This window comes from Pseudoliparis swirei, chromosome 18 (genome assembly GCF_029220125.1).
Source record: "Pseudoliparis swirei isolate HS2019 ecotype Mariana Trench chromosome 18, NWPU_hadal_v1, whole genome shotgun sequence".
NCBI classification, from domain to species: domain Eukaryota; kingdom Metazoa; phylum Chordata; class Actinopteri; order Perciformes; family Liparidae; genus Pseudoliparis; species Pseudoliparis swirei.
Window position 1 is genome coordinate 17,765,183 of NC_079405.1, and position 24,984 is coordinate 17,790,166.

Sequence of the window (24,984 nt, forward strand, 5' to 3'; positions counted from 1 at the left end):
TTAATACTGCTTAGAAAAGAGGAAATTATTACAAGACAAAGACAAATGTTGTATATTGAATTTATCGTTGTTAATGTGGACAGACAAAACAGATGTTTTGCAGTTACGTTTATTTTCAATACCATATGCATTCATCAATAGTACCAAATACATACAGCATTGCAAAGCACATTCAGCAAAGTTATTTTCAGTTGGTGACTTTATATTTTCAGTGTCAGCATTTTCTCGTGTGTTGCATGTTTATTAATAATCCAATGTCTCTGGTGATTTGTTGGTTTGCACTATAAGAGGTTTGCAAAGCTTCTAAAACAAATGCAGATAGGTCCATTTTTTATCAATCTGTCTCTTAAGATGTATTGACCTTAAGAGACAGCGGCAGTGTCAGTATATTTTTTAGTAAGTCATATTAATGACACAAGCTACTAAAATCCTCCATTTAAACTTTCTATTCCAACCTGTAGTTTAATACTCTGCTATAAAAGTGTTGTCGTCGAAGGATCCCATGGGATTGCACTGTAAACGAAGGCCTCGAGTGGTATGCTCATGAAGTGGCTTTGCTTGGCCGTACAGATGACACAAGTTTAGTAAAAGTCGGGTTTCTTAAATAGCACCAAAGCAACGCTGTCTAAACGGATTCATTCATTCAATTTGAGACTGCTGGGATATTTAATCCATAACTAGTGGGAATGAGGACTACATAGATCAGAGTTTGATTTTTCCCTATTTTTTTCTAACTTTTTGTTTATTTATTTATCTTTCGTGGCACAGGTCTTCATATTTTCTAATCAGTGTTTCTCTACTCGTCATCATCCTTGTCGGTGCGAGCTGACTCCCTGTCCTTCTCCCTCTTGGATTCCTTCACCACCTGATGGAGAAAAAACGGATTTGTTAAGATTCATTTTCATATGCTGTGCGTGAATATATCAAAATATCAAGTTAAAGCATTGTACCTCTCCATCTCTAGTCTCAACAGTCTTGATCAGCACAGTCCTCTTGCCCATGCTGCTTGGAGTGTGGTCATAGTCTGTCAAAAGTCAGATTAATTAATGTTCCGCTGAGATTTTCCACATTCAGACACGTTTTCATTCACATATAGAAGTTTTCACCAGAATTAAATGGTAAAAACTTTAAAACCGTATTTTGAAAATAGAGAACTTAGTTTACCTTGATCACCATGGTGACTTCTCATGCCAAGATTGAGGATGGGAATAGTAATCCTAACCAGGGAATATAAAGGTTGTGTGTTATAAAATAATCTGTCGTGAAGTAATTTGCTTTACTTGAGGTCAAAGAGAGAGAGAGAGAGAGAGAGGTAGAGAGAGAGAGAGAGAGATCTCTAGCGAAAGAAAAAAAAATCATGTTAAAAAAGCAAAGATTTGACTTGATTTGTTCACCTGCTCTCCTCCCCCTCCAGTAGTTTACGGTAAGTAGCAATCTCAATGTCCAGAGCCATTTTGACATTGAGGAGGTCCTGGTACTCCCGAAGGTGGCGAGCCATCTCTTCCTTCAGGTGGCACATCTCATCCTCCAGTCTGCCTACGTTGTCCTGGTAGTTGCCGATCTCATTGCTAAACTGGTCCTCCATTTCACGCATCTGCCTCATCAGACTTTCATTCTGATAAACACGGTAGAATATACGATGTGATAAGAGGCTGCAATGTGTGTCATGATAGATTATAGATTAACATAGACAACTGAAGGGTGGTATGTTGCCTCACTGTGTTCTTCAGTGCATCAACTTCACAGTTGAGGGACTGCATCTGCCTCCTGGACTCATTGGCCTCCTGCTTGGCCTGCCTCAGAGCATCAGTGTTGCGCTTTGCAGACTCAGTCAAATCATTAAACTGCAGGAAGAAAAGATGAAACACACAATAATGAATATTTGCTTGTATGTTCGTGTGTGACTGTCGGTGTATATGTCTACCCACCTTGGACTTGTGCCAGTCCTCCGTTTCCTGCATGTTCTTTGAAGCAATGGTCTCATACTGGGCCCTGATGTCCCTCAGAGCTCCAGTCAGGTCAGGCCTGACTGTGCTCTCGACCTCCAGCTTCAGCTGCTGGGTCTGGATACTCACTTGTACGTCCTGGATTTCCTGATAATATAGATAAAGATATAATATGGTCAGAAACGCAAAACTGTTATATCAAGCGCTTGCCAACAGCTACACAAATCATTTAGGTTAGGTCTGGACAGATATTTTATAAATATTAGACTACATATCGTTTTAGATTTTAGAATTTGAAGTTTTGAGTAAGTGTTTTTTGCTGGTTTTAAAAGCTGCAATAGACTAAAGTAATGCTATTTTCTGCTGTTGTTATCAATAAACATTGCATCATACCACTTCTATGTGGATCAACTAATCATTCATTTTTCTCCTGCTGAATCTCAGTGACTGCTTGCCTTGCAAATATTGCTCCCCTTTCTCACAAACAAGCTCTAGAAACTAGATCTGCACTTCTGATTTTACAAGACTTCAACTGCAGACTGAAATCCAACAATTTAAAATGTATCAGAAATGAAACCCTTTTTGCTGTTCATGCTCTAAATATAACTATGCTACATTGTCAAAAGTGCCAGCTGTATCCACACACTCATATGTTGTAAAAGATGAGTGCTATGATTATAGATCTCTAGATAACATTGTGATGTGTGACTATAAGAAATAACCTCTCCATTTATACAAGCATAGTGGAAAAACGTACTTCATCATGGAGCTTCTTAAGGAATTCAATCTCATCCATCAGAGACTCAATCTTCCTCTCCAGCTCCAAACGAGACAACGTGGCATCATCCACATCCTAATTTGTATATGAAACAAACATAGTTGATGTTTTCACAAGTGCAATATATCAGCCGTTGAACTGAAACATATCATCTTAAACATACCAACAAATAAAAAAAATACAATAATTAATACCAATGCGTAGAAATGATTTTGAGATTTTGTTATTTGAGGCAATAAAAAAACCATCACAAATTTGCTTCAGTGCATCGAAATATTTTGAAATATGATGCGGCACAAATTATTTTCATGTGGAAATGCTTCCAAATTAAAAATAAATTATAAAAAAGAATGTAATTAATTAATAAAAATCAATTAAACTAGATACAAAAAGAGGGACTCCAATCAACATCAGTTAGAAATAGTTTGATTTGTATTTTATCTTTATGCTGCTTTAGGGAAAAATTATTTGAACCAAGAAGTGTGAAGCAAATAAAGTCTCTTTCTGATGCAGGAGTCTAGATCAATGATAGATCAATGACATTTTAGAAATCCCTCTCACTGTAAAAGTATTGTGTTAGAGACCGAGCAGAGCTGTCCGTGTTGACCCGTTATCTGAGCCTTAGGACACTGTATTTAAACACACGGTAGTCATGAGCTGAATGTTTACCTTGCGGAAAGCAACCAGGTTGTTTTCAGCATCTGCCCTCTTCTGGGCTTCTTCATCCAACCTTGAGGACGAGTGAGAAAAAATATTTGAAACAATGTAAAAAAGAAATTTCAGGCATCAATATTCTCTCTTTTACAAAAACGGGAGAGGGAGAATGTGCAAATCTGACCAAGAACACCCTTTCTGTCTGAGGTTGCACCAGCTGGCAAAAAGCTTGGATCAATTTTTTAAGTCACTGTCCTGTAAAAGGTTTGAGAGTGCTCCCAGTGGAATCAGCAGCTTCTCCTTTCAGCTAATGTGGTTTCTCTACAGTTCAATAAGGTCATCTGCACACACTCAATAAGGTTATGTCTTTTCAAAAGACAATAATGTCACAAAAACTGCAGGGTACAGATACTTTCAGTGACAGGGCAGTTATATAAAATCAGCATAATGTGGGATGTGTTTTATTAAAATGAGACATGTGTACACTGTCTTAAGTCAAAAATAAATTTGATGCTCTTGCAAAAAATAAACTAAATTAAATGAAAATAGTATATTCATAATGCAAATTTAATTCCAATCCCTGAGGCAATGTGATAATCACACATGATTACCCAATGTCCATTAAATACAAATGCTTATAATGATGAGCTCCATCTGCCCTGCTATGTCAAGTCTCCCTGTTGAAGGCTTTTTTGAAGGAGTTTTTCCTGAACCGATGTGAGGTCCCGGGACAGAGGATGTCGTATGTGTACAGATTGTAAAGCCCTTTGAGGCTAATTTGTAATTTGTGATTTTGGGTTCTACAAAATAAATTGAATTGAATTGAAGTCTTGTCCAGACTGGACATTAAGTAGATTAGTGGGGAAAGCATCAGTTAGTGGGCCCTGCTCCCTCATCTTTAATTCATGTTGTGTTACTGGGATCCTTTTATCCTAATGGGGTCTCTGACACTATCCCATCAGCACAGAGGGACATTGAAAACACACCTAATGGAGACATTGAGTCACATTGATTTCCCCTGGCGCTATTCTCACCACGCCTGATATCCAATCTCTCTTGTCACATTTCCTGTCTCTCTGTCTCTCTTTCTGTCTCTCTCCAGCGCTCCTCAGTCGGCCCCACCCTGTCTCTGGTCCATCCATCCTCCCCTCAGTCTCCTCTTCATAGTTGTGTTTGTTTCTAAATGTCCATACATTTGCATTATTGAAGGGGAGTTACCAAACACTTTCTTTTGGCATTTGTCATCATGAGAGTTTGTTGTGTTTATCCCACATTATGTACTAAGGCTCTTTTCCTTGATTTTTATGTTGAATCTTTCCAGTGCAGAATACATTCAGGAAACATATACACTCAAACATAGAAACAAACTCATGAGCAAGATGCAGTTCAGAGGGTCAGCATGCTGCCGCTCTGTCGTGTCCGGTCTGGACATGTGCCACGCCCTACATCAATCTCATCACTGGAGGACTCAAGTTACAAACGCCCAGCGACTCTCCTCCTTTACTGTGCTTCAAGTGGAACATGAGCCGTGAATTATAAGTGATAATAACTATATGATGGGGACACAGGGCTACATATATATATATATATATATATATATATATATATATTATTGACAACCCCAAAACAGGGAAACATTGGAAGGAAGAGTTTGACCTTTGCCTTTTTGGGACAATATGGTTCGAACAGGATACAACTCTATCTGTATTCATACATTCTTTAATGGTTCAATTTTTTTGCTTGATATTGAGACACTACTTCACCCAACACATCTTACATTATCACCCATGCACAAACCACCATCTATCTATCTATCTATTTATCTATCTATCTATCTATTGATCCATCTCATGTCTTCATGCATCACACTTTTTCTCTCTCAACATGTTGTACCTTTGCTTGAGCAGACCCAGGTCCTCAGCCAGGTTCTCCCTCTCCAGTTGGTACTGGTCCCTCTCCTTTTCGGTGGCGTCCAGTTGGCGGCGCAGGTCCCTCACCTCTTCCTGGAAGAGCTCAGAGGCGCGGTTGGGCTGACCGTGCTGATGCTGGCCTTTGAACTGGTTGAGCTCTTGCTGCAGTGCACCATTCTGCGTCTCCAGGTACCGCACCTTCTCGATGAAGCTGGCAAAGCGGTCGTTGAGCTCCTGCAGCTCGGCCTTCTCGTTGTTGCGGGTGGTTAGGAACTCCTGGTTGATGGCTTCAGACAAGGTGAAGTCCACCTTGTCGTAGGAGAGGCGAGGGTGCTGGGCGGCAGAGCGAGAGCGCTGTTGGTGGTAGGAGGTGGAGCGGGATGCAGCCCCAGGTGGCATTGAACGCATGTAGCGCCCTCCAGAAACTGACGTACGGGAGGACACGGGAGAGTAAGAGGACATGGAGATAGGGTGTGGGCTTCCAAAGGTGCGCCTGTAGGAAGTTGAGGTATGCATTGAAGAGTGGCTCATGGTTGGTCTTGTTCGGTTCTCTGTTGCAGAGGAAAGAAGGAGAGCTGGAGGCTATGAGATGCTCGTAGAGCTGCAGGACATCAGACTGAGGAGTGCTCGCGGGTTTTATGCACATCTTCCTCACGCCTCCCCCTCCCTCATTTCTCCTCATCCCACCCACATCAGCATACATGCTTTGGCCACTCCCTACCCTTCAGAGATAGACCCAGCCTCTCTCTGTCTTTCTCCCTGTCTGGACAGCTCCACCCTTTTTACCAGAGTACTTGGCAGGAGGCCAGACTGGCTTCCACATTATTGCTTTTATATATAAAGATGTCTCCTCAAGCCCACCCCAACTCGCCTCTCAAATTCATGTCCTTGTTCACTCAGTCAGTTTGGATTTTTGTTTCTCTACACTATTCCTACACACATCATTTCACATATTTTCACATGTGTGTGTCAGGGAGTCTGTTACCTGCTTCTCACTAAGAAACTGTGAAATTGTAACCTAAATTGAATCATGCGATTCATTGATTTAACCTCCCCCTTCATCCGTCTGTCTACCTTCCTTTCTCCTCTCTGTCTCTCCCTCCTTTTACAGTAATGGAACACTTTATTGATATTCTGGGCGTCTCGGGTAGAGCTATGACTCCGCAGTTATTCCATCCTTTAAAATGCACTAGTTCCAGTAATCCCTGTTTGTAGAATAAGAGTTGTCAAATAATTATCAGTGTGTCTGGTGAACAATGGCGGTTTTGCATGTCGAGTCTGAATCAGGACAATTGAAAGCAATAATTTAAGCTTAGTCATTGATATTCTTTGAGCTCTGCAATATCAAACATACAACTTTATAGGAGCTTTACCTTTAAATGTATTTTTTCTCTTGACAATATGTATCTTTATCAAGGTCAAGGTGCTATAAAACCATGGCAGTAATAGTGTTTTAGATTCTCTGTTGAGATGTGAGTCCTATTACAAGGCTGATGAACAACAAAGGGCGAGGACTAGATGCTTTACAGTTCATTCAATTCAGTTTATTTTGTACGAAATACAAATTTCTCAGAGTGCTTTACAATCTGTACACATACGGCATCCCTGTCCCAGGACCTCACATCGGAGCTTTCAGTTAAGCACTGCTATTACAAAATGAACCACTCAGGTGAACATTAAGCCTTAACTCAGAATGACTTGGCAATGCAGCAAGAGCCATGAACACTACTTCATACTTATCACTGTTGTTTGTACATTTTCAGGTGTATACGTCAAATCTTCCTGCAGACTGTGTGTGTGTGTGTGTGTGTGTTTGTGTTTGTGTTTGTGTGTGTGTGTGATAGAGAGAGAGAGAGAGATCCATAGCCTTTTTAATTGAGGACTGCTGACGGGCTACCACTCTCATATAAAGTTGACGTAATTCTGAGCATGCTCTGTGGCGACTGGGTGTGGTACTTTCATCTCTTTGTGTCCCCTCCCTGTGATGCTTGCTGTATGCTGTATGCTCTCTTGTATCTACACAACCAAATATAATATTTTGATTGATTGATTGATTGATATATTTATTTGTCGTTTGCCAGAGTACAGGTACAAAAGCATCGAAATTACAAGAAAGGGTGGATGAAAGATTACAGCATAACATGAGGGAAGAAGGCGAGAAAAAACACCAACCCCCCGACTATGCCCCGAGAGGGGGTACAGTGTGGGAGCAGGAAAACACCTTAGCACATAAGCACATACATTTTAGACATGACTTGCAACGAGTAGGAAGGGGAGGGAGGTAATCCAACAACTGGGTGATCTAAGCCCATCCATTGGGGCAGAAGGTAACCAGCACCGACAAGCAGCCAGCCAGTCCGCGCCAACATAGCAGCGCCAGCCACAGCCCCGTCCGTCCCACTGGGGTGAAAAGCAGGCGAAGTGGGATGGGGAGGGGTAGTGAATGCAATCAGTATTATTGAAAGTTCGTGTGCGTGTTCTGGTATGTCTCCCCAGGCCACAACCGACAAGAGTTCTCAGTCCGCAAGATGGTCGTTGCCATGGAGATAGCCTTGAAAGGTCCTGGAGAAAACAACCACAGGTGTCTGTGGATAGGGGAAGGGAATGAGAGAGGTTCTCACTTCAGCGATCTTCAGGGAGTTGTTGTTCCCGTAACGCCTTGGCCAAGGCACCGTTCTGGTTGAGGGAGCCGAAGCAGATAAGATTGGGATTGTTTGGTCTGCCAGCAGCTACATCCAATTTGCGCACCTGCTATTCCACCACTTTCCTCCCATTTTTCAAATCGATCCAATCTCGTCGGGCAGCCTTAGGGGCTTTTTAAGCTGTCACCCGCTTAATTTTCCGATAAACCAGGGCAACGCCAAATCCAAACAGCAGAAATCCTGTAATCATAGTTCCGATAGGGTGATGTCATCTACGCCTCCACGGAAAGGCTGCTAGGCACACGACACGCCCATCGTAACCAGCTGCAACGTCCGCCGCAGGACGGGCAGGTTCCCCAAACCCAAGCTTCTCGTCGAGAAGAGGTGGTCATTGTTGAGAGACCAGTTGATCAGATGATCAGTTGATCGGTCCATGGTTTTTAGTTCAAGAGCGATGAGGAGAGAGTCTCCTATAAAACAAGACAAGACATGACGAGAGAAGCCAAGCAGGGAAGGGAAGATCATGGGGAGGAGAGGGAGAGAAAATGCGACCGCCTCCGAAGAGAGCCAAAGATATATTGTGTCATATTTGTTTCCCTTTCAAACACATGTACACACAAGCAGCTTTCATTTTGACCTGCAGTCACCACTTTTTCTGATTCAATTTAAGTTTAGGTTTCCTCTTCCTGATGGAGCATCGGGAGCACACAGTAGTAATACACACACACACACACACACACACATATATATGTGTATATATATATATAAATATATACATTATAGTTATCTGTTCTTCTGTCTGTCATTCACAAACACACACTGACACTCTTGATTTTCCTCTCTCAAGGCCTGCATGGCCGTTACTGCTGAGGTCTGGCTCTATGTGTAATAAATGGCCCATGCTAGTCTTAGCTCTGTAATCTAATCTACCAGCTCTATGGTCAGTAACTCACTCCCTCCCCCTCTGTCTCACCCTCTCTGCTCAGAGCACATCTCCCTTTCTATTATTTCCCTTGATCCTGCTCCAGGATGTGTATGTCAGGCAGAAACATGCACATGCAAACACAAATACGTTGGAATGATTTTGAACTGGACTGTATCAGTAATTCTAACCATCAGCCAGATTTGGCGATTGATTTGGTGATTGATCCTTCTGGTTCTGTGAGAATTCCCAAAGGGGCCATAAATCCAATATTGCATTTTCGACAGTGACAGGATAGAATATATCTGTTCTACACATTGTACTCTCGGTGTGTGTGTGTGTGTGTGTGTGTGCATTGTCTTAAACCTAAACAGGCATTTAGCTATACGTATACAAGCGAATGGAATATCGTGCTATGATCTAAATTTAGACAGCACCCTGTCTTCATGATGCCCTGGGTGTGGCCTCTGATAAGAAAATCAATCAAACTTTCGCAAATCGTAGCGATAGCATCCAAACCAAATTACTCGACAAGAACATCCATATTGAACACATTTGCAAAAATACTCTTGATTCCTTTCAATGACAATGTTTGTTGATGTTGTTGTTTTGTTTGCTTTCTTATGAATCAATAATACAAACATATATTTAATTCTGTATTTCTAAAGAATTTCCATCTAAAAACTATTGAGTTTTATAGAGAAAGACCCCCCCCCCCCCAAACAGTCAAGTGATTAATGTAATAATGTTTCACACGCTAGATTATTAGATTTGAGGATGGTAGTAGAATTTTAATTGTGTGGGGGTTAAGGCTGATGTGTGCTTATAAAGAATTACTTGAAACACAAGATAAAATACTAAAAGCTTGAAATAAAGAATGTGATACAATGTTGTGTCAGAACTGGTACATGGGCTGTGGCGTGACTCATCAAAACCTCCTTGACTGTGATGGCTTCTGCAATGGAGAGGACAGGCAAAGGAAATCGCAACCTTTTAACGTCAGTTGAGTGGTGAGCAATAAAGAATCGTTCAAATGAATCTGAGCTGTGAAGCTGCTTGTGTGATGTCAACCCACTGACTCCTTTGCAAACTCACTGTCCAGAGAGGACTTAAAACGTGTAGAAGTCTGGCCAGTTAGACTGGGAGTGGTGAGGATGCTGTGACCTATTAAAAGCTGCTGGTCTGGTAAGATCCGGGAGGACTGCCGTAGATCCAAGATAGATATGATCATTTGAAAAATGATGGCCTTCCAGACGTGAGGCTTTGGCTTGGCTGCAGTGCAGTGAACTTCCAGAGAGAACGGATTTGACTGAACAACACAAGAGACACACGCTAACGGTGGGGGATGACTGACGACGTTGTTTGTGTAATTACTGTCATGGAGCACTGCAGTGTTACACAAGTCTGTTGGCAGGATATTCATTTGGAATATTCATATATGTAAGTAAAGGGAAACAGAGAAACCACACAATGCAAGATTCTTTCTGGTATCCTATATAGTTTTGTTGAGAAAGGTGCACAGTATGTATATATTACTTAATTATATGTGTCTGACTTATAGATTCCCACTAAAGTGCAATAAGACAAGAGACAGCCGACACTTATTTTGCATATTTACTTCACAGAAGCAAACCAGGTTATCAAGAGCCATCTTCTGCTTTCCTTCCCTGTCACATCTTCTTCACACCGTGCGGGCCGAGCCATGTGCCTTCTTCCATCAAGATTTTGCTGCATTGACGTCAGCCTTTTTTCCTGCACTGCAGTGTGTCATATGATGTACATGTTAGGACCGGCAGCTCTTTGTCAACTCAATGCGTGAAGGTAGCCTGGAACGTCTTGATAAATCATTTTAATTGAGAGTCAGAGAGAACCGGATGGTAGTAGTTGTTAAACACACCCAGCTGCAGTGTAACCACACCCCCTCTGACCACGTCTCTGCTCCATCTAAATGCCTGCTCACATCGCATGGGAAACATTTAGAATATGGATGTACATAGTCTTTTATACAAGACATCTTTTGTTGTTTTAAGAATATTCTGCTTTACATTATTTCTACAGAATATATATGCTGTTATGTTTTGCCCACATGTTCTTGTATCTAATCTGTGGCTCAATGTAAACATAGGATGTGTACAAGAGTCCATATCACACTGTTATTAATTTTATTTAATTTGTTTTCTTTTAATGTAAAGTTAACTGATGGGTGTTTAGCGGTAATGCAGATTAAATTGATACATTTGTTATTGATCCCGCCATAACCTTGTATTGAATTATTGAGTACATTTATCAAATGTTTGGATTTGTGATGATTGCTCTCATTATTATTGTTATTCATTCAGGACATACATTCCTGTGAATATCACATGCAGTACAAATATAGATAAGTAAATAAATAAGGAACACATGATGGTGATAAATTACCACTTTATTCATTTCAGGGTAGCAAACAAGATAACATGTTGTGATATAAGTAATTTCAATGACTTTGTAAAAAGATTGAATTGAAATGCATTAACATTGATTTTCCAATCGGTTTACTCTAAATTGGCCACAAATGAGAGAATAAGTTATGGCTTCTATAAACTACCAGTACTAATTAATACAAAATATGTAGGTCAAAATAAATATCACTTTTCTCTTCAAATGTTGCAACATTCTTATGATACTTTTTTGTTCCACACTTGACTCCTTTCTATTTCTGCACTTGTTATACACAGGGCTAGTTCACTTAATTAGTTATGGTTTAATACTTTGAGCAGGGGTTATAATATTTTCTTATGTGTATAAAGTTGATGTTTTTACGGATGTTGTAAACGCTGAGAGCACGAGCTGATGATGATATTCAAACCATCCTCCCCTGAAGCAGTGGCCGACTCTCTCCTGGTGACTGTCGACTCAGCAAGTTCCACAATAACAAAGGCACTGAAGTCACCTGTGAGCTGCCTCCATTACCGTCACCTTGGTCTTCTCTTAGCGGTTGGTACTGCTTGAACCGCCTGTTTGAAGAAAAGAAAAAACAGTGTTCAGAGTTCATATAACATTATATACAAATCTCTATCAACAACAAAATCATAAAAAAATAAACAAGAAATTAGTACTGTAAAATGGGAAGAAAATAGTCATTTGAAATTTGGGAAAGACATTCATGTTCCTTCCAGTAATACCTGTATTTACTCTAATGATTCCATCATTAGGATAAAATGTAAATGTGTCCAATATTTTATTTGTAATACCTGCAGACGTATCACTATGTTTGGTCCAGTGCTTATTACTGAATGTGAGCATGTTATTAACACGCTGAACTAAGATGGCGACAGGGGTAAATAGTACCTGCGAAACAACAGTATGTATACATTGACGTCAGCATGTTAGCATGCCGATGTTATCTCTCAGCACTGCTGTTCAGACTCGGTTGGACATACCACAAGGATCAAATCATTTACCATAAAGTCATAAATTAAAAGTTGATAAATAAGGTATTCACCTGTACATCAAACCAACACAACAGACAACACAGGCGAGAACCATAACACCCAAGACTGTGGCTGCTGTTCCACCTGGGGAACCACCGGAGGCTGAAATCGAAGCACATCACACAGATGAGAGAATAATCTATAGATTGAGGACTTTACCGGTCATTATGTATTTTTTCTTCAACCCACCTACTGTTACACTGACTCTTGCACTTGCCACAGCAAGACTGACGTCATTGGTCAAGGAGACATTGATGCAAAATACCCCAGAGTCATTGAAGAACTGGCGAAGGATAATTTGGCAGTCTGGAGAGGGTGTCGCTGCACTGCAGACGGTTTCCATCGGCGTGATACAGTCAGCATCTGAAATAACTGTGCAGACCTCACTTGGCAGACTGAAGGAAGGATGATGAGAATGCAGAGATATAGACACAAGCAGAACAACTGTGAAAATGCAGTTTACATAAACATAATATGTAATGAGACATCATAAAGTTTCTGTGTCTAACGAGAGGATCATTATTTATTTTTTCTGAGCTGAAAAGTAAACTTCTTGACTCTGAGTTGATAATGCTGAAGGTGATGATGCTGATGTTGATGCTCACCTTCCCTGGCAGGTAATGGTGAGGTCCACAGCATTCTGATCCAACTCAGTTGCTAAGGCTACAACGTTGGTTACCTGTACAATCTCTACACTTTCAATACCCTCTGCAGGGTAGAAAGGTAGAGTGATTATACCACCATTAAATCATACCGTTTTTATAAAAGCAGACTAATTGGTTGAGATTTAAAGTGCTATCGTACAAACACTTTATTGACTCACGGACAACATCTACAGAGGTGGCGAGGGAGCCATAACGGTAGACCATGCAGTCAGCCGTTAGCTCTGGTGCTTGTCTTTTAACCAAAACAAGGGCAACCTGTGCTGGATCTGTTTCCACCTCTGCTTGAACTTCGCCCTCAGCTGCAACGGCTTCTTCAACGCCTGCTGGAAAAATAAGTAAAATGTTGTCATAAAGAACCATTTAACAAATTATAATTGTATACTGATTTTAGTTTCCTGGAAATACTCACCTGCAGGAGCCACAGTAGCTGCAACTGCATTCTCAGTCGCTTGAACTTCCGCCTCTGTATCATCAGCTGGTGCTGCCTCATCTACAGCTGCGGTCTCAGTGGCAGCAGGGGCCACAACGTTATCAGCAAGGGCTTCTGTTTCAGCTTGGACAGCCTCTGTAGCAGCATCATCAGCCATTGCTTCAACAGCCTGAGCAGCAGTAACAACAGCTTCTTGCTCAACAGCTACTTCTGCTGCAGGAGCAACAGTGACAGTGGCCTCAACTGCAGCCGCATCTCCCTCTGCAACAGGTGCAACTGAAGCTGCAGCATCAACAACAGGGGCAGTTTCTTCAGTTGCATCTATAACCACTGCAGTTTCATCCGCAGCAGCTGTATCAGCAGCTGCAACGGCATCATCGGCAGCAACTGTATCAGCATCGGCAGCAGCTGTATCGGCAACGGCATCATCTGCAGCAGCTGTATCAGCAGCTGCAACGGCATCATCGGCAGCAACTGTATCAGCATCGGCAGCAGCTGAATCGGCAACGGCATCATCGGCAGCAGCTGTATCAGCATCTCCTGGCTCTTCAACTGCAACCGGGGCAGCAGTGGCCACCTCATCTGCTGCTGCATCGGCAACATCTGCTTCAGCTGCTTCAGCTGCAGTGTCGGCCGGATCTAGTTCCTCTGTAACAACAGCTGCGTCAACTCCTGCAGGCGCTACTGAGGCCACCTCTACTGCCTCAGTGTCGGTATCAACAACTGCTTCTCCATTCTCTGCCTCAGAAACAGCAAGTGGAGTGGAGTCAGAAGCAGGAACGTCCAGAGCAATGACATCTCCTCCTTCGGCCGGTGTTGCCGGGACAGCGGCAAGGGTGGAGGCTATCACAACTACTGCTGGAGCAGCAGAGGCATCATTAGGAACAACTGAAATAAAAGTTAAAGTTAAATAAAACAACTTATAAAGACTTTGTAAAGACTTCTTATTGTATGTACGTCTAAAAGATAACAGCAGAATAATCAGTGTAAACTCTAACCAGCAGTGGGGTTTCCGCAGCCGTTGGGGATGCTTGCCATCAGAACCACCTGAGGTTTGAAGGTCCCGACTGCGAGGTATGTGTGTGTGACGGTGAGGTCTCTGGAGATCAGAGTGCCAGTGCTGTCACCAAAGTCCCAGCTGAAGCTGATGTCGGCACTGGTGAGATACTGGCTGGGATCATGGAGCTTGACGTTGAAAGCAATGGCTCGGTTCTGGATGAAGTTCTGGTCGTCCTGGTTTACATCATTGACTTGGGCAAGGGATATGGTGAAGGGAATCTGGTCTGAGGACGGAGTAAAATATGACCTTGAAGGTGAGGATTGTAAAGAAATAACAATATAATTTATTTTCTCAAATGAGGTTAGAAACGGTTTGATAGGTCACCTGTGATGGTGAAGACCGTGGAGGCATATCCGAGAGGGATGAACATGTTTTTTCCACGGCAGTGATAGATGACAACCTCCATGTTGTAGGAGCCCAGGGGGATGTTGTCTGTACCGATAGTGAGGGAGGAGGATGGTCCGTCCGCCACCTGCCAGTAACGACCTGCAATAGAGCAACATTGTAATTATTTACATGGTAATTAGAGATAAATTAACTTTTTTATTATTTTTGACTGGTTGGGTGCTCTGCTTTTAAACAAATGCAGGGTTAGACTTCTTCTTTTTTAACAAAATAAGTAAACCTAGTGATAATCGGACTACTATTCAATTAAAATTCTTGCAGATATTGAAAGAATAATTAAGGAAAATAAAATCTTGAATTAATAGCACAATTACAGATGTATTTTCTGGTTTGGAAGTTTGGGATTTCCTATTGCAGTATTACATAGATCTAAGGAGCTGTTTAGGGTTTTAACAGTCTAAATATTACATAATTAAATATGTTTACCCCATGCCTTCCACACAAACACGTAGTGGGGTTTCTTGTTCTGGCTCCTGGTGAACGGTGTACCATCAGGGAAAACTCCAGTTGACTGGGTTTCCTGGTCAGGATACACAGCCTGGCCCTCCTGGTACCGTTGTCCTGAAAAAGTCAACGGTCATAGGTCAAACATACATTTGAACATATACATTATCAATATGAGGCAACACATCATCATTCATCGTCTTTTGTGCTGTCAAAATACGACTCAGTTTTATTGTCAGTGGTTTAACTGGTTATTCACAGATTATTTTTTTCTTTTTGATTATGACTTGTACATTATCAAATTAAAAACATATAATTTCTTTCTTATTTATTGATACGGAAAGTTTAAAAACTATAATTGTTCATGAGAAAATCGTCAAATCTGTGAAAATATTTTTTTTCTTCAGATGCCGATGTGAGGTTCCGGGAAAGAGGATGTGTTATGTGTACCAGATTGTAAAGCCCCCAGAGGAAAATTTTTAATTTACTTTTTTTTTGAATTGAATAAAAGGATCTGCTATTTGGTTTGTGTATTGCTCATGAAAGAAAAGAAACCTGCCCTCAGTGGAAAGGTTTTATTACCATTAATGGTGCAGTTCTGCGCCCAGACCACCTGCCCATCAGAGAGCGTTGTCTGGTTTGGTGGGAAGTTGAGATTAATATTGAAGGTTGCGCTTGCTCCTGTCAGCGTGGGTGCATCATTCTTCAGATCAAAAGTTACTTCACCACCTAGAAAAAAGATTACGCAAGAATTGAAAATCTTAAAATTGACTTGCAGACAGAATATTGTAACTTTGTATTTTAATAAAATAAAGAAAGTTGGACTCACCAAACCAGCAGTTTCTGAATCTTGAGTCTCCATGTTTCCACACCGGATACATCCGCGAGTTCCATGAGCGGTAACGTGTGAACTGACTTCTTGGCTCTATAAGAAATATCACAAACACGCTTCAGCGAAAGAAGCTACTGATCGAATTACTGCAATTGATGCACAATCGATGCACTACCAATAGTCAAAAAAGATAGTATCAAAAGTGATTTTATTGTATTTATTCCCTTAGCTGTACCTGTAAAAATGTATTTCAGTTGTGTAGGTTTTTTAAACTATTATAATCAAGAAGGCTTTGAACATAATGACGCTTATGTGACCGAGAACAAGTGCATGTTTTTTAGTCAGGAGGGGTAAGGAGTGACGGGGTTCTTGGCGGTGGGAGTCACACGACCTGCAATCCCCTTCAATCCCTTTCATGTGACTATCAGCTGAGTAGCAGCATCAGTAATCCCAGTGAGAGGAATGAGGGATCCCAGACTGCCGGCTTCCTGGGTTGTTTTCTGAGTTTGTGAAGTGTGTGAAAAGGTTTTCGCATGAAATACCCTCACAAAAACATGACAAATGGTTTTAAAATGTTCAAGTTTGAAAATAAAAGACCATTATTAATTACAGTATTCTGAATTGCACATCCTTGAAACATAATTGAGCCTGTCATATAGACACATTGGCATAAGCAATAGCGTAAAATTGGCACGCAAAAGTTGATACAACTTCACTCTCTTTTACAGAGTGGGGAGTGTTATACCATGAAATAAGCGTGAAATGACAGATCAATCAATTCGCTGCTCAATTTGTAGTCCAAACAAATAAATACTAACATTTGAATGTGTAATTAATGGGATATGTGTTGATTTAGATTAGTCTCAGAAAATGACAAGTAATCTTCCCCTGTTGCTAAACGGTGTTGGTAAAAGGTGTTATGTCGCAGACAACAAAAAACTATTATTTAAAATCAGTTTTCAAACATGGTTTCCCTCAAACATAACAGAAGAATGTTGCTACTTAGGTTATACCACTCTATCTGTTTCTTTGGATATTTTGTGTCAATGTTGGTGCATTAAGAAAAACGAAAAAAATGTATAATTAAACAAGTGGTTTCTGATGGGGAAAAAAAGTATACTCACTTATCGCAGTTGCAAATGAAAAGGCCGAAACCAGAAGCACCAACGCCAGAGTCCTCATCCTGTATTTGGTCGTCTGTCTCTGCTCTCTGAGCCCCGATCCTCACCAAGCAGTCCTGTACCTCAACACAACTCCCAGAGAGACTTAAGAAATGTCCTCTCACTCTCTTTAAGAAGGTTTCTTCTCACCTCTGACATCATTGGGAGTCTGAAGCTGGCACCACCCCCTTGGTAAGAACAGATATGAGTTCTGTTGCGATAGCTTAGGTGTTTTTTTTTACAATAAATTGTTATGTTTACCTACAGTTTTTGACATTTTGTTTTACATGTTCAAGGCCATCTGCGCTAGAAATGCTTTTACTTAATGTGTACTGTTTTGTAACGTAAGCCAAAATTCAATTTCTATTAATAAATGCCATATTTCCAATAAAGCTCATGAGCTTGTACAGTAACTTAATAAAAAGCTCTAAAGGGTAGATTTAGTGCACATATATTATTAAAATGAAGACAAAGTGGCAGATATACCTCAAGGAAGACATTATTTTCTCAGTGCATTCAAAGCAAATGAACGGATGCTTTCGGCACAGTGTAAATGAGCATGGTGTACGTGATGCCTGCTTCAGGGCAGAGAGTGGTGAGAACTGTGAGCTGAGCTCGAGTCATGCCTGTTTTTGACATATGACCTGAGAGCTATGTGTGCACGGGCATCACGAGAGGAGTGTGTGGGCAGCAAATCAATAGCATCCTTTTATTTCCTCGGCCATTCCCCCATAACCTGCTGTCCACCTCAGGCTGCTACAGAGCTAAGAATCTGTGCACGCAGGAACGCAGACACGCCCATGCTCCTTTTATGAGACATAAACTAACGTTTTATTGAGACAAGAACAAGAATATATTTCGAGAAATAAGCTGATGGATTCTGGAGGTGATCAAAATAATAATTATTAAAAAATTGACATTCTAGATTACGGATGTTTTGTATCAGGTCTATTATTTTCCTCATGTTTTTTACAAATATAAGTCACATTTAGCCAAATAAAAATCGTTATGTCACACAAGGGAAATTACATCAATGAATCCAGGAACAAGATATCATTGATACATCACAATTAATTATTAATCTGATTGCCTTGGTGCATGTTCTACAAAGCTAGAAAATGGACATTCATAGCCTGCATTAAAATTGCACAATAGCATAATATTAAAACAGTTGCTAAAAAAGAGAGGCTGACTCAACCATTGTTGGTCAGGGCCTCCACTATGATACTATAAATACAGTAAGTATGTAACATAAGTTCTTGAAGTATATAAGAGAACATAAAGTTATAAAAAGGTGATGAAAATAATGTTAAAAAGTCTACAAAGGAAATAACTTGTATATATTTGTGACTTTTTTTAGGTTTCTTTTTTATTTACTTTTGGACTTGTTTCATCACTGTAACTACATTTGTGTGTTCATTTTAAGAATGTAATTAAATCTCAAAATAGATTAGTATGTAGTTATATTTTTACTGAGAAATGGGGCATATATTTTGCGGCTTGTCGGATGTCGTATGTTTACAGGTTGTAAAGCCCTCTGAGGCAAATTTGTAATTTGTAATTTTGGGCTATACAAAATAAACTGAATGGAATTGAATATTTAACAAATAAACATCTTTATGAAGACAGAGACATTGTGAGCAATTGGTAGTTTTCCCACTGATGTTATCTCATGCATGCTCAGGCTGCACTACATGTGATCCCTCATGTGCTAACAGCCGAGTTCAGGGGGAAATAAATCCTTCCCTAAGAGCAACTGACTTAACATACCACACATAGTGACCGTTAGCTTCTTTCCTCATTAGTCTGCATTGTGTTTCGTATTTTAATACAATTGTTCCTGATGTTCTGAGAGATTCTAGAATTAACAAAGGTGTATTTCAGACTATAGAAATCGAAGTCAACCTTATATATTCTCAGAAATAATAACAAACCTGGCATGTTCTGTTTTTTAAACGATACCCAGCAGACAAAGTGGTTGTGTTGTATTATTGGCCAAAAGCCATATCAATAAGACCATCTGGTTTGTAAAATGCAAGAAAAATATCAGACCAGACAGAAGAATTAGTTCACGAATACAACGAGAGTAGCAGTCATTCGGTGAATTCACAAGGCTTCAACAAACGTCCCCTAATTTGCCAGTGATTTTAATTCCCTTTTTTTGTTGGTCATATCATTTCCTCACTGACACAAACACCAGCATTCTTCTGCAAACACAAAGCAAAATGTTCAGTCAAGAGATAGATGACGGAAATAGTCGTCACTTCACGTAACTGCTGGGTGGATGCACGTCGAGCCTCATGGGCTTTGATCATGTTCAGTGCTGTTAAGAGCAGCTCTAACAGAGGCTGTTTCTTCATGCAGTAACAGATGACATCCAATTCCTCATGACCAATTCTTTGTCTTTTTCACAACACACATTTCTACTTGCCATTATGCACAGGTGCTACTAAAAACGAAGGCTATCTTTATTCCAGAAAGCCATGACAGTGGGACAATAAGCCAGCCAGCATTCACAATACCAGGACCTTGGAGGTTCTATTTTAATTATTTAAACCTGTAATTTACCTACAGACATGACAGCTTGATGATTCTCAGTGGGGACCTTTGATGGACGTTGCCCAAAGGGGTTTCATAATGGGCCCAGCAGCTCCATGGTCCAGTAACTGGTTAATCAGTCCCCTGAAAGCACACAAAGCCACTGTATGATGGGACTAAAACATGTGCAGTGAAACCAAAGTGGAAAAGACCTTCCCCACAAAGGTCATTTCAAAAACAGTGAATTGCTGCAACATGTTGTAATGATAGATTGAGCGGAGACATTTTGAATGTTACGGGTTTCTTCTGTGCTTTTCCTGCTATAACAAGGCAAATGTATGCTGTGAAAAAGGTCTATGACTTTGACTACTGTGTCTATAGCTTCTTCAGAGGCGCATGATAAAATTTCAGGGTGCACAACTGCACTATTGCCAGTAGAGGGAGAAACAGTATTTATCTTCTTTCATTTCTCCTCCACTGTGAAACATTGGGCCATTTAGTACATGAATTGACATTCAGCAGCATACCATAAAACATGAAAAAAATATAGACTGCTTGTCTAATCTCTATATGTTGGATTACAACCTGGCTGCGTCCAAATGTTTGGCTAAATTAGGTGTGAAGCCGAATATAAATATATATACAAATATATATACAAATATATATATATATATATATATATATATATGTATATTCTATTGCTATTGTATTGTAGTTTTATGTTCTTGAATTTGAAGTACAGCAAGAAGTTTGTACTTTTCTTTGCTACCACTTCCGTTTCCGACATAAAACGTCATCGTCGTGTCACCATATGACCTGAGAGGTTTGCTTGTTGAACGTGTGAGCCTCTCCCGGTTTAACATATCTGGACTACCAAACAAAGCATTTGAACTCAACTGACAGTATTTTTTGTCTTTTTTAAACAATGAAGGGATCGTACTTATGTTTCGGCACCAGTGTTCCTCACAAATATTCCTAAAGAAAACGGTTTTGGCGAGTTAAACCACAAAACTCTGAACTACCACCCGGAGCCGTTAGTCGGTGTGTCTTGGACACCAAAACGAACGCTGCTGAAGTAACGCGGGAAACGCTCCAGTGTTGGTTCAGTGTTTCCCAGGGAGGAGCAGCCGCTAATTCATAGACTTAAGGATATTACCATTATTAGAGACATTAAATGACCCCACAATCTAGCCTTTCGCTCTGATCTGAACCAAAAGGCATCCTTGACAACCCCGCTGCCAGCCGGCCGTGTTGTGTCCGGACCGTTTGAACCCGGAGGAGCAGTTCAGTATATGTCGGTCCCCGCGCTGCTCGTCAACGCTCGTCTCTAGCTACCGAGCGGTTGTTAGCTCACACACAAAGAGGGCAGTCCGGCTCACGAGCTCCACAGCCACCAGACGGCCACCAGCTCTGTTGATTTGAGACATGGATACGTTTCAGAAGGTGGAGAAGATCGGAGAAGGGACGTATGGGGTAGTTTACAAAGCCAAGAACAAAGTCACCGGAGAAACTGTTGCCCTCAAGAAAATCCGCCTGGACACGTAAGTTGAGTCTGTTGGTGAACCACCTGGCGCCGCGGGAGGCCCAGCTAACGCTGTCTGCTACTTCTACTCTGGACAAGGGGATTACACTGTAGCCCTCCCGTCAGGGGATGTTACACATACAACTACATATTCAACATAGCGTTATTATTGTACATATTTGGCATTCTACACATTTTACTGCAGCCATTTCACTTTAATTAAGGAGATGAGACTTTTTTTGTAGATACATTGAATGGTGCCTTGAGAAAAGGAACAAATACTTTTCGAATACTTGTCGGTTGTCTAGGTGCACTTTACTATTACAAAATACTATTATGTAGGCCATATATGTACAGGACTGTATGCGGTTCCAGTATAAGAGCGAGATTGTACAGCTCTCGTCATCTCTCCCCAATGGACAAACAAGTTTGTTTGTTTCTTAAGTTGCTTTGACTGTTTTCCCTGTGAAGAAGCAGAAGTTATAGACTAATATGATTTAAACATCTAATTGAATGTGAAACAAGCAAATATATGGGGGGCGGGGGAAACCCAAGCAGTAAATAACATTAAATTACAAGTGAATGAGCTTCTTTAGCAAAGACGGTTAATTCAATGTATTTTTTCAGGGAAACGGAGGGTGTTCCCAGCACTGCCATCCGAGAGATTTCCCTTCTCAAAGAACTCAGTCATCCAAATATTGTCAAGTAAGTGCCCAATGTTACAGCTTTTAGCTAAATTGGTCTTGCAAGATTCTCCTATTACTTGGTTTTGTCAGTTTTTAAGCCAACCTGCCCGTTAATATGTTTCAGATTGCGTGATGTCATCCACACCGAGAACAAGCTCTACCTTGTTTTTGAGTTCCTTCATCAGGATCTGAAAAAGTTCATGGACTCCTTCACAGTTGCTGGTATCCCACTGCCTCTCGTTAAGGTAAATGTCAGCTATTTTTGCAAAGCAAATCTTTCTCACTTTCTTTAAGAAATTAAGAGTTCATTTACCTGAGTTTGTGTGTGTTTTGTAGAGTTATCTTTTCCAGCTGCTGCAAGGCCTGGCCTTCTGCCACTCTCACAGGGTTCTTCATCGAGACCTGAAGCCCCAGAACCTCCTCATCAATGCCCAGGGGGAGATCAAGCTTGCAGACTTTGGCCTTGCTAGAGCCTTTGGGGTGCCTGTCCGCACATACACACATGAGGTAACGTGTACAGCTACCCACACCCAACAAGGATGGTTTAAAGTGCATTTTCATGCACTCATCATGCTTCTTTCTCACTGAATTTAGTTTTCTGATATAGTCGAGAAAAAATGCTTATTGTTTTTTTTTTTCATTGCCGAGTGTCACTAAACCAAGCAGTTTTCAGGGTTTTCTTTTTTTGTTTTAGTGCATTGTTGTGGATATTGTAATTTGGGTTAATTTCTTCCGGAGAAAAAGTGTTTTCCGAAATACAAACTGCTTCTGTGATATTTTTCAGGTGGTAACACTTTGGTACAGAGCACCAGAAATCCTCCTGGGCTGTAAATACTACTCCACAGCTGTTGACATCTGGAGTCTGGGATGCATCTTTGCTGAAATGGTATTTGCACGAGGTTTCATATTTTATAATACGGTTGTCTGTGAATGAATAAAGCCTTACATGATGCACATGGATCAAACGTAACATCTAACCAACAGGCGTTCCTCATTGTCCACTGTTGTACAGCTCACCAAGAGGGCCTTATTCCCCGGCGACTCTGAGATTGATCAGTTATTCCGAATCTTCCGAACCTTGGGGACACCTGACGAGACCGTCTGGCCAGGAGTCACATCGATGCCTGACTACAAACCTTCTTTCCCCAAGTGGGCCCGGCAGGATTTATCCAAAGTGGTGCCGATTCTCGATGAAGATGGAAGAGAACTGCTTGGGGTGAGAACATCTGTCAGTAATTCATAGCTTGAATTAGCATTAATGGACTTCTGCAAAGCAAGTTGGTCTTGTTTGTTTGTGTGTGTGTGTGTGTGTGTTAGTCAGAAAGATCAAAAGATGATGTTCAGAGGTATGATGAATTTGGTGAAACGGGTCATGAAGCATGACCGACTGGACTTCAATAGAACACACTCGTCCCAGGATCGTCTGTCCGTCTGTTCATTTGGATGAAGATCCAGATGCAGATTACAAGCTCTGGTGGAAGGATGTAATGTTTGTTTTTATTTTGTCAGTTGTCAAATCAAGGATATGAAAGCTTAAGTATATTAAACCTCTAGTAAAATTGCTGCAATTAGTTGATTAATTGAAAAGTCCATAAATAGAAAGTCAACATCAATTTCAATAATTGATAATCTTATATAATGATAAACTGATTATATTTATTATATGTTTATAATATTTGTTTTTTTTTGTCTTTGCAGGAAATGCTGAATTATGACCCAAACAAAAGGTTATCTGCTAAAAACGCCCTTGTACATCGATACTTCCGCGACGTCACGATGCCAATTCCTCATCTGAGACTCTGAGTCATCCAAACATCCGTCGATTTTAAGGCCAACAATGTCGCACCAATAAGGACCTCCTCGTCACGCCTCGTATCCACGACTTGAATGGACAGAAAAAGTGGACACTACAGGATATGTTGCATCCTTAAATGGATATTTGTTAAAACCTAAAACCAGCTTTCTAGCCGATCGTTGTCCCGAGAGTTGTTTTTCCAGCCGTGATGTTATCATTGTTATGAACGTTTAACTGTAATCTTCAACATCATTATTTTTGCATATATATCTGCAACTGCCATTTTTGATGTAAATGTCAATTTGTGATCGAGATGCTCTGACCGAGTGCAGGTAGACTCAATCTAGTTGTCTATTATATTTCCAAGTATAAATTATATATGTTGACTTTAAATTCAAATAGTCAAGTAGTTAGAATTTAAGTTTGTGGGATAGTGCAAATAGCAAATGTCGTCCTTTGAGAGACTGAGCAGTGGCTGAATGAAAGAAGTCAGTGACGGTCGTCACGCAACAGTTTGTGCTAAAAGAACACGAGCCGACAATCGTGTTCTTTTAGGTTTGTTTTCTTTGAATTCATTACCTTTGGGTCTCAAGTATCTTGAAGGGATTTCATAGCGGCACCTTTTGGTTGTTAACACACAACAATGTTTCTCGGTCGTTGAGGTTTGCTGGCGGGATTTCTCACCAAACTGAAGTTCTCAGCTTTGTACATACAGCTGTGATATACAAACGTTCCCTGTTGAAGTTCAGATTTTACAGAATTCCATATGCGGTTGCATCTTTCTTACTCTAGATTTTATTCAAATGTAATGAACCTTTTTTATGGATATTGTTTATTTACAGTTTGCAAAAAATAAACTTGTCTCAACAACTGTTGTTTATTTGAGTGAGGATGATTCCGGTCTTGCGGCTGCTCTTCAGGTGGTCTATTTGAGGGCTGTCAGCGGGGCTTTCTTCTGTTCTGGTGCCAAGGAAACTTATTCCAACTAGTAACTCAAAAGCTGTCTTGCATTATTAAATCAAATTCCTGCTACACATCTCTTTTCTTTGACTGCACACAGTTGGCTTCTTGTCACATTAATAATGAATGCTTTTGTTAACCCATTCAGTTTTTAAAAAATTA

At 40.6% G+C, this 24,984-nt stretch overlaps 3 protein-coding genes across 4 annotated transcripts; 1 reads left to right on the forward strand and 2 right to left on the reverse strand.

Moving 5' to 3' along the window:
• Positions 1-55: 55 nt before the first annotated feature.
• On the reverse strand, positions 56-5,861 carry prph (peripherin). Its single transcript, XM_056437668.1, has 9 exons — positions 5,272-5,861; positions 3,394-3,454; positions 2,704-2,799; positions 1,929-2,093; positions 1,719-1,844; positions 1,395-1,615; positions 1,165-1,217; positions 951-1,024; positions 56-865 (listed from the first exon to the last, which is right to left on the reverse strand). The coding sequence occupies exons 1-9, from the start codon at positions 5,817-5,819 to the stop codon at positions 797-799; spliced, it is 1,413 nt and encodes a 470-aa protein (XP_056293643.1). The 5' UTR covers positions 5,820-5,861; the 3' UTR covers positions 56-796.
• Positions 5,862-11,259: 5,398 nt separating this feature from the next.
• On the reverse strand, positions 11,260-17,413 carry pmela (premelanosome protein a). 2 transcript variants are annotated; one of them, XM_056437538.1, is made up of 12 exons: positions 17,286-17,413; positions 16,159-16,254; positions 15,912-16,058; positions 15,312-15,446; positions 14,805-14,966; positions 14,419-14,703; positions 13,400-14,308; positions 13,149-13,310; positions 12,931-13,033; positions 12,515-12,720; positions 12,337-12,427; positions 11,260-11,848 (listed from the first exon to the last, which is right to left on the reverse strand). In XM_056437538.1, exons 1-12 carry the CDS (start codon positions 17,341-17,343, stop codon positions 11,695-11,697), a joined length of 2,508 nt encoding a protein of 835 aa, XP_056293513.1. In that variant the 5' UTR covers positions 17,344-17,413; the 3' UTR covers positions 11,260-11,694. The 2 variants fall into 2 exon arrangements, with proteins under 2 accessions (XP_056293513.1, XP_056293512.1); XM_056437537.1 differs by having other exon boundaries at positions 13,149-13,313.
• Positions 17,414-20,718: 3,305 nt separating this feature from the next.
• On the forward strand, positions 20,719-24,733 carry cdk2 (cyclin dependent kinase 2). Its single transcript, XM_056437967.1, has 7 exons — positions 20,719-21,400; positions 22,009-22,086; positions 22,192-22,312; positions 22,404-22,574; positions 22,852-22,953; positions 23,080-23,283; positions 23,766-24,733. The coding sequence occupies exons 1-7, from the start codon at positions 21,285-21,287 to the stop codon at positions 23,868-23,870; spliced, it is 897 nt and encodes a 298-aa protein (XP_056293942.1). The 5' UTR covers positions 20,719-21,284; the 3' UTR covers positions 23,871-24,733.
• Positions 24,734-24,984: the final 251 nt, after the last annotated feature.

Excerpts from the sequence above, each read along its gene's own strand:
- prph (XM_056437668.1), bottom strand. The coding sequence starts at position 5,819 with ATGAGCCACTCTTCAATGCATACCTCAACTTCCTACAGGCGCACCTTT. Across the intron at positions 1,845-1,928 it reads AGGACTGGCACAAGTCCAAG|TTTAATGATTTGACTGAGTC; the intron begins GTGGGTAGACAT and ends TTCTTCCTGCAG. Across the intron at positions 1,218-1,394 it reads CTGGAGGGGGAGGAGAGCAG|GATTACTATTCCCATCCTCA; the intron begins GTGAACAAATCA and ends TTCCCTGGTTAG.
- pmela (XM_056437537.1), bottom strand. The coding sequence starts at position 17,343 with ATGAGGACTCTGGCGTTGGTGCTTCTGGTTTCGGCCTTTTCATTTGCA. Across the intron at positions 13,314-13,399 it reads AGCTACTGTGGCTCCTGCAG|CAGGCGTTGAAGAAGCCGTT; the intron begins GTGAGTATTTCC and ends TTATTTTTCCAG. Across the intron at positions 12,721-12,930 it reads ACCATTACCTGCCAGGGAAG|TCTGCCAAGTGAGGTCTGCA; the intron begins GTGAGCATCAAC and ends TCCTTCCTTCAG.
- cdk2 (XM_056437967.1), top strand. The coding sequence starts at position 21,285 with ATGGATACGTTTCAGAAGGTGGAGAAGATCGGAGAAGGGACGTATGGG. Across the intron at positions 21,401-22,008 it reads AAGAAAATCCGCCTGGACAC|GGAAACGGAGGGTGTTCCCA; the intron begins GTAAGTTGAGTC and ends GTATTTTTTCAG. Across the intron at positions 22,954-23,079 it reads GATGCATCTTTGCTGAAATG|CTCACCAAGAGGGCCTTATT; the intron begins GTATTTGCACGA and ends ACTGTTGTACAG.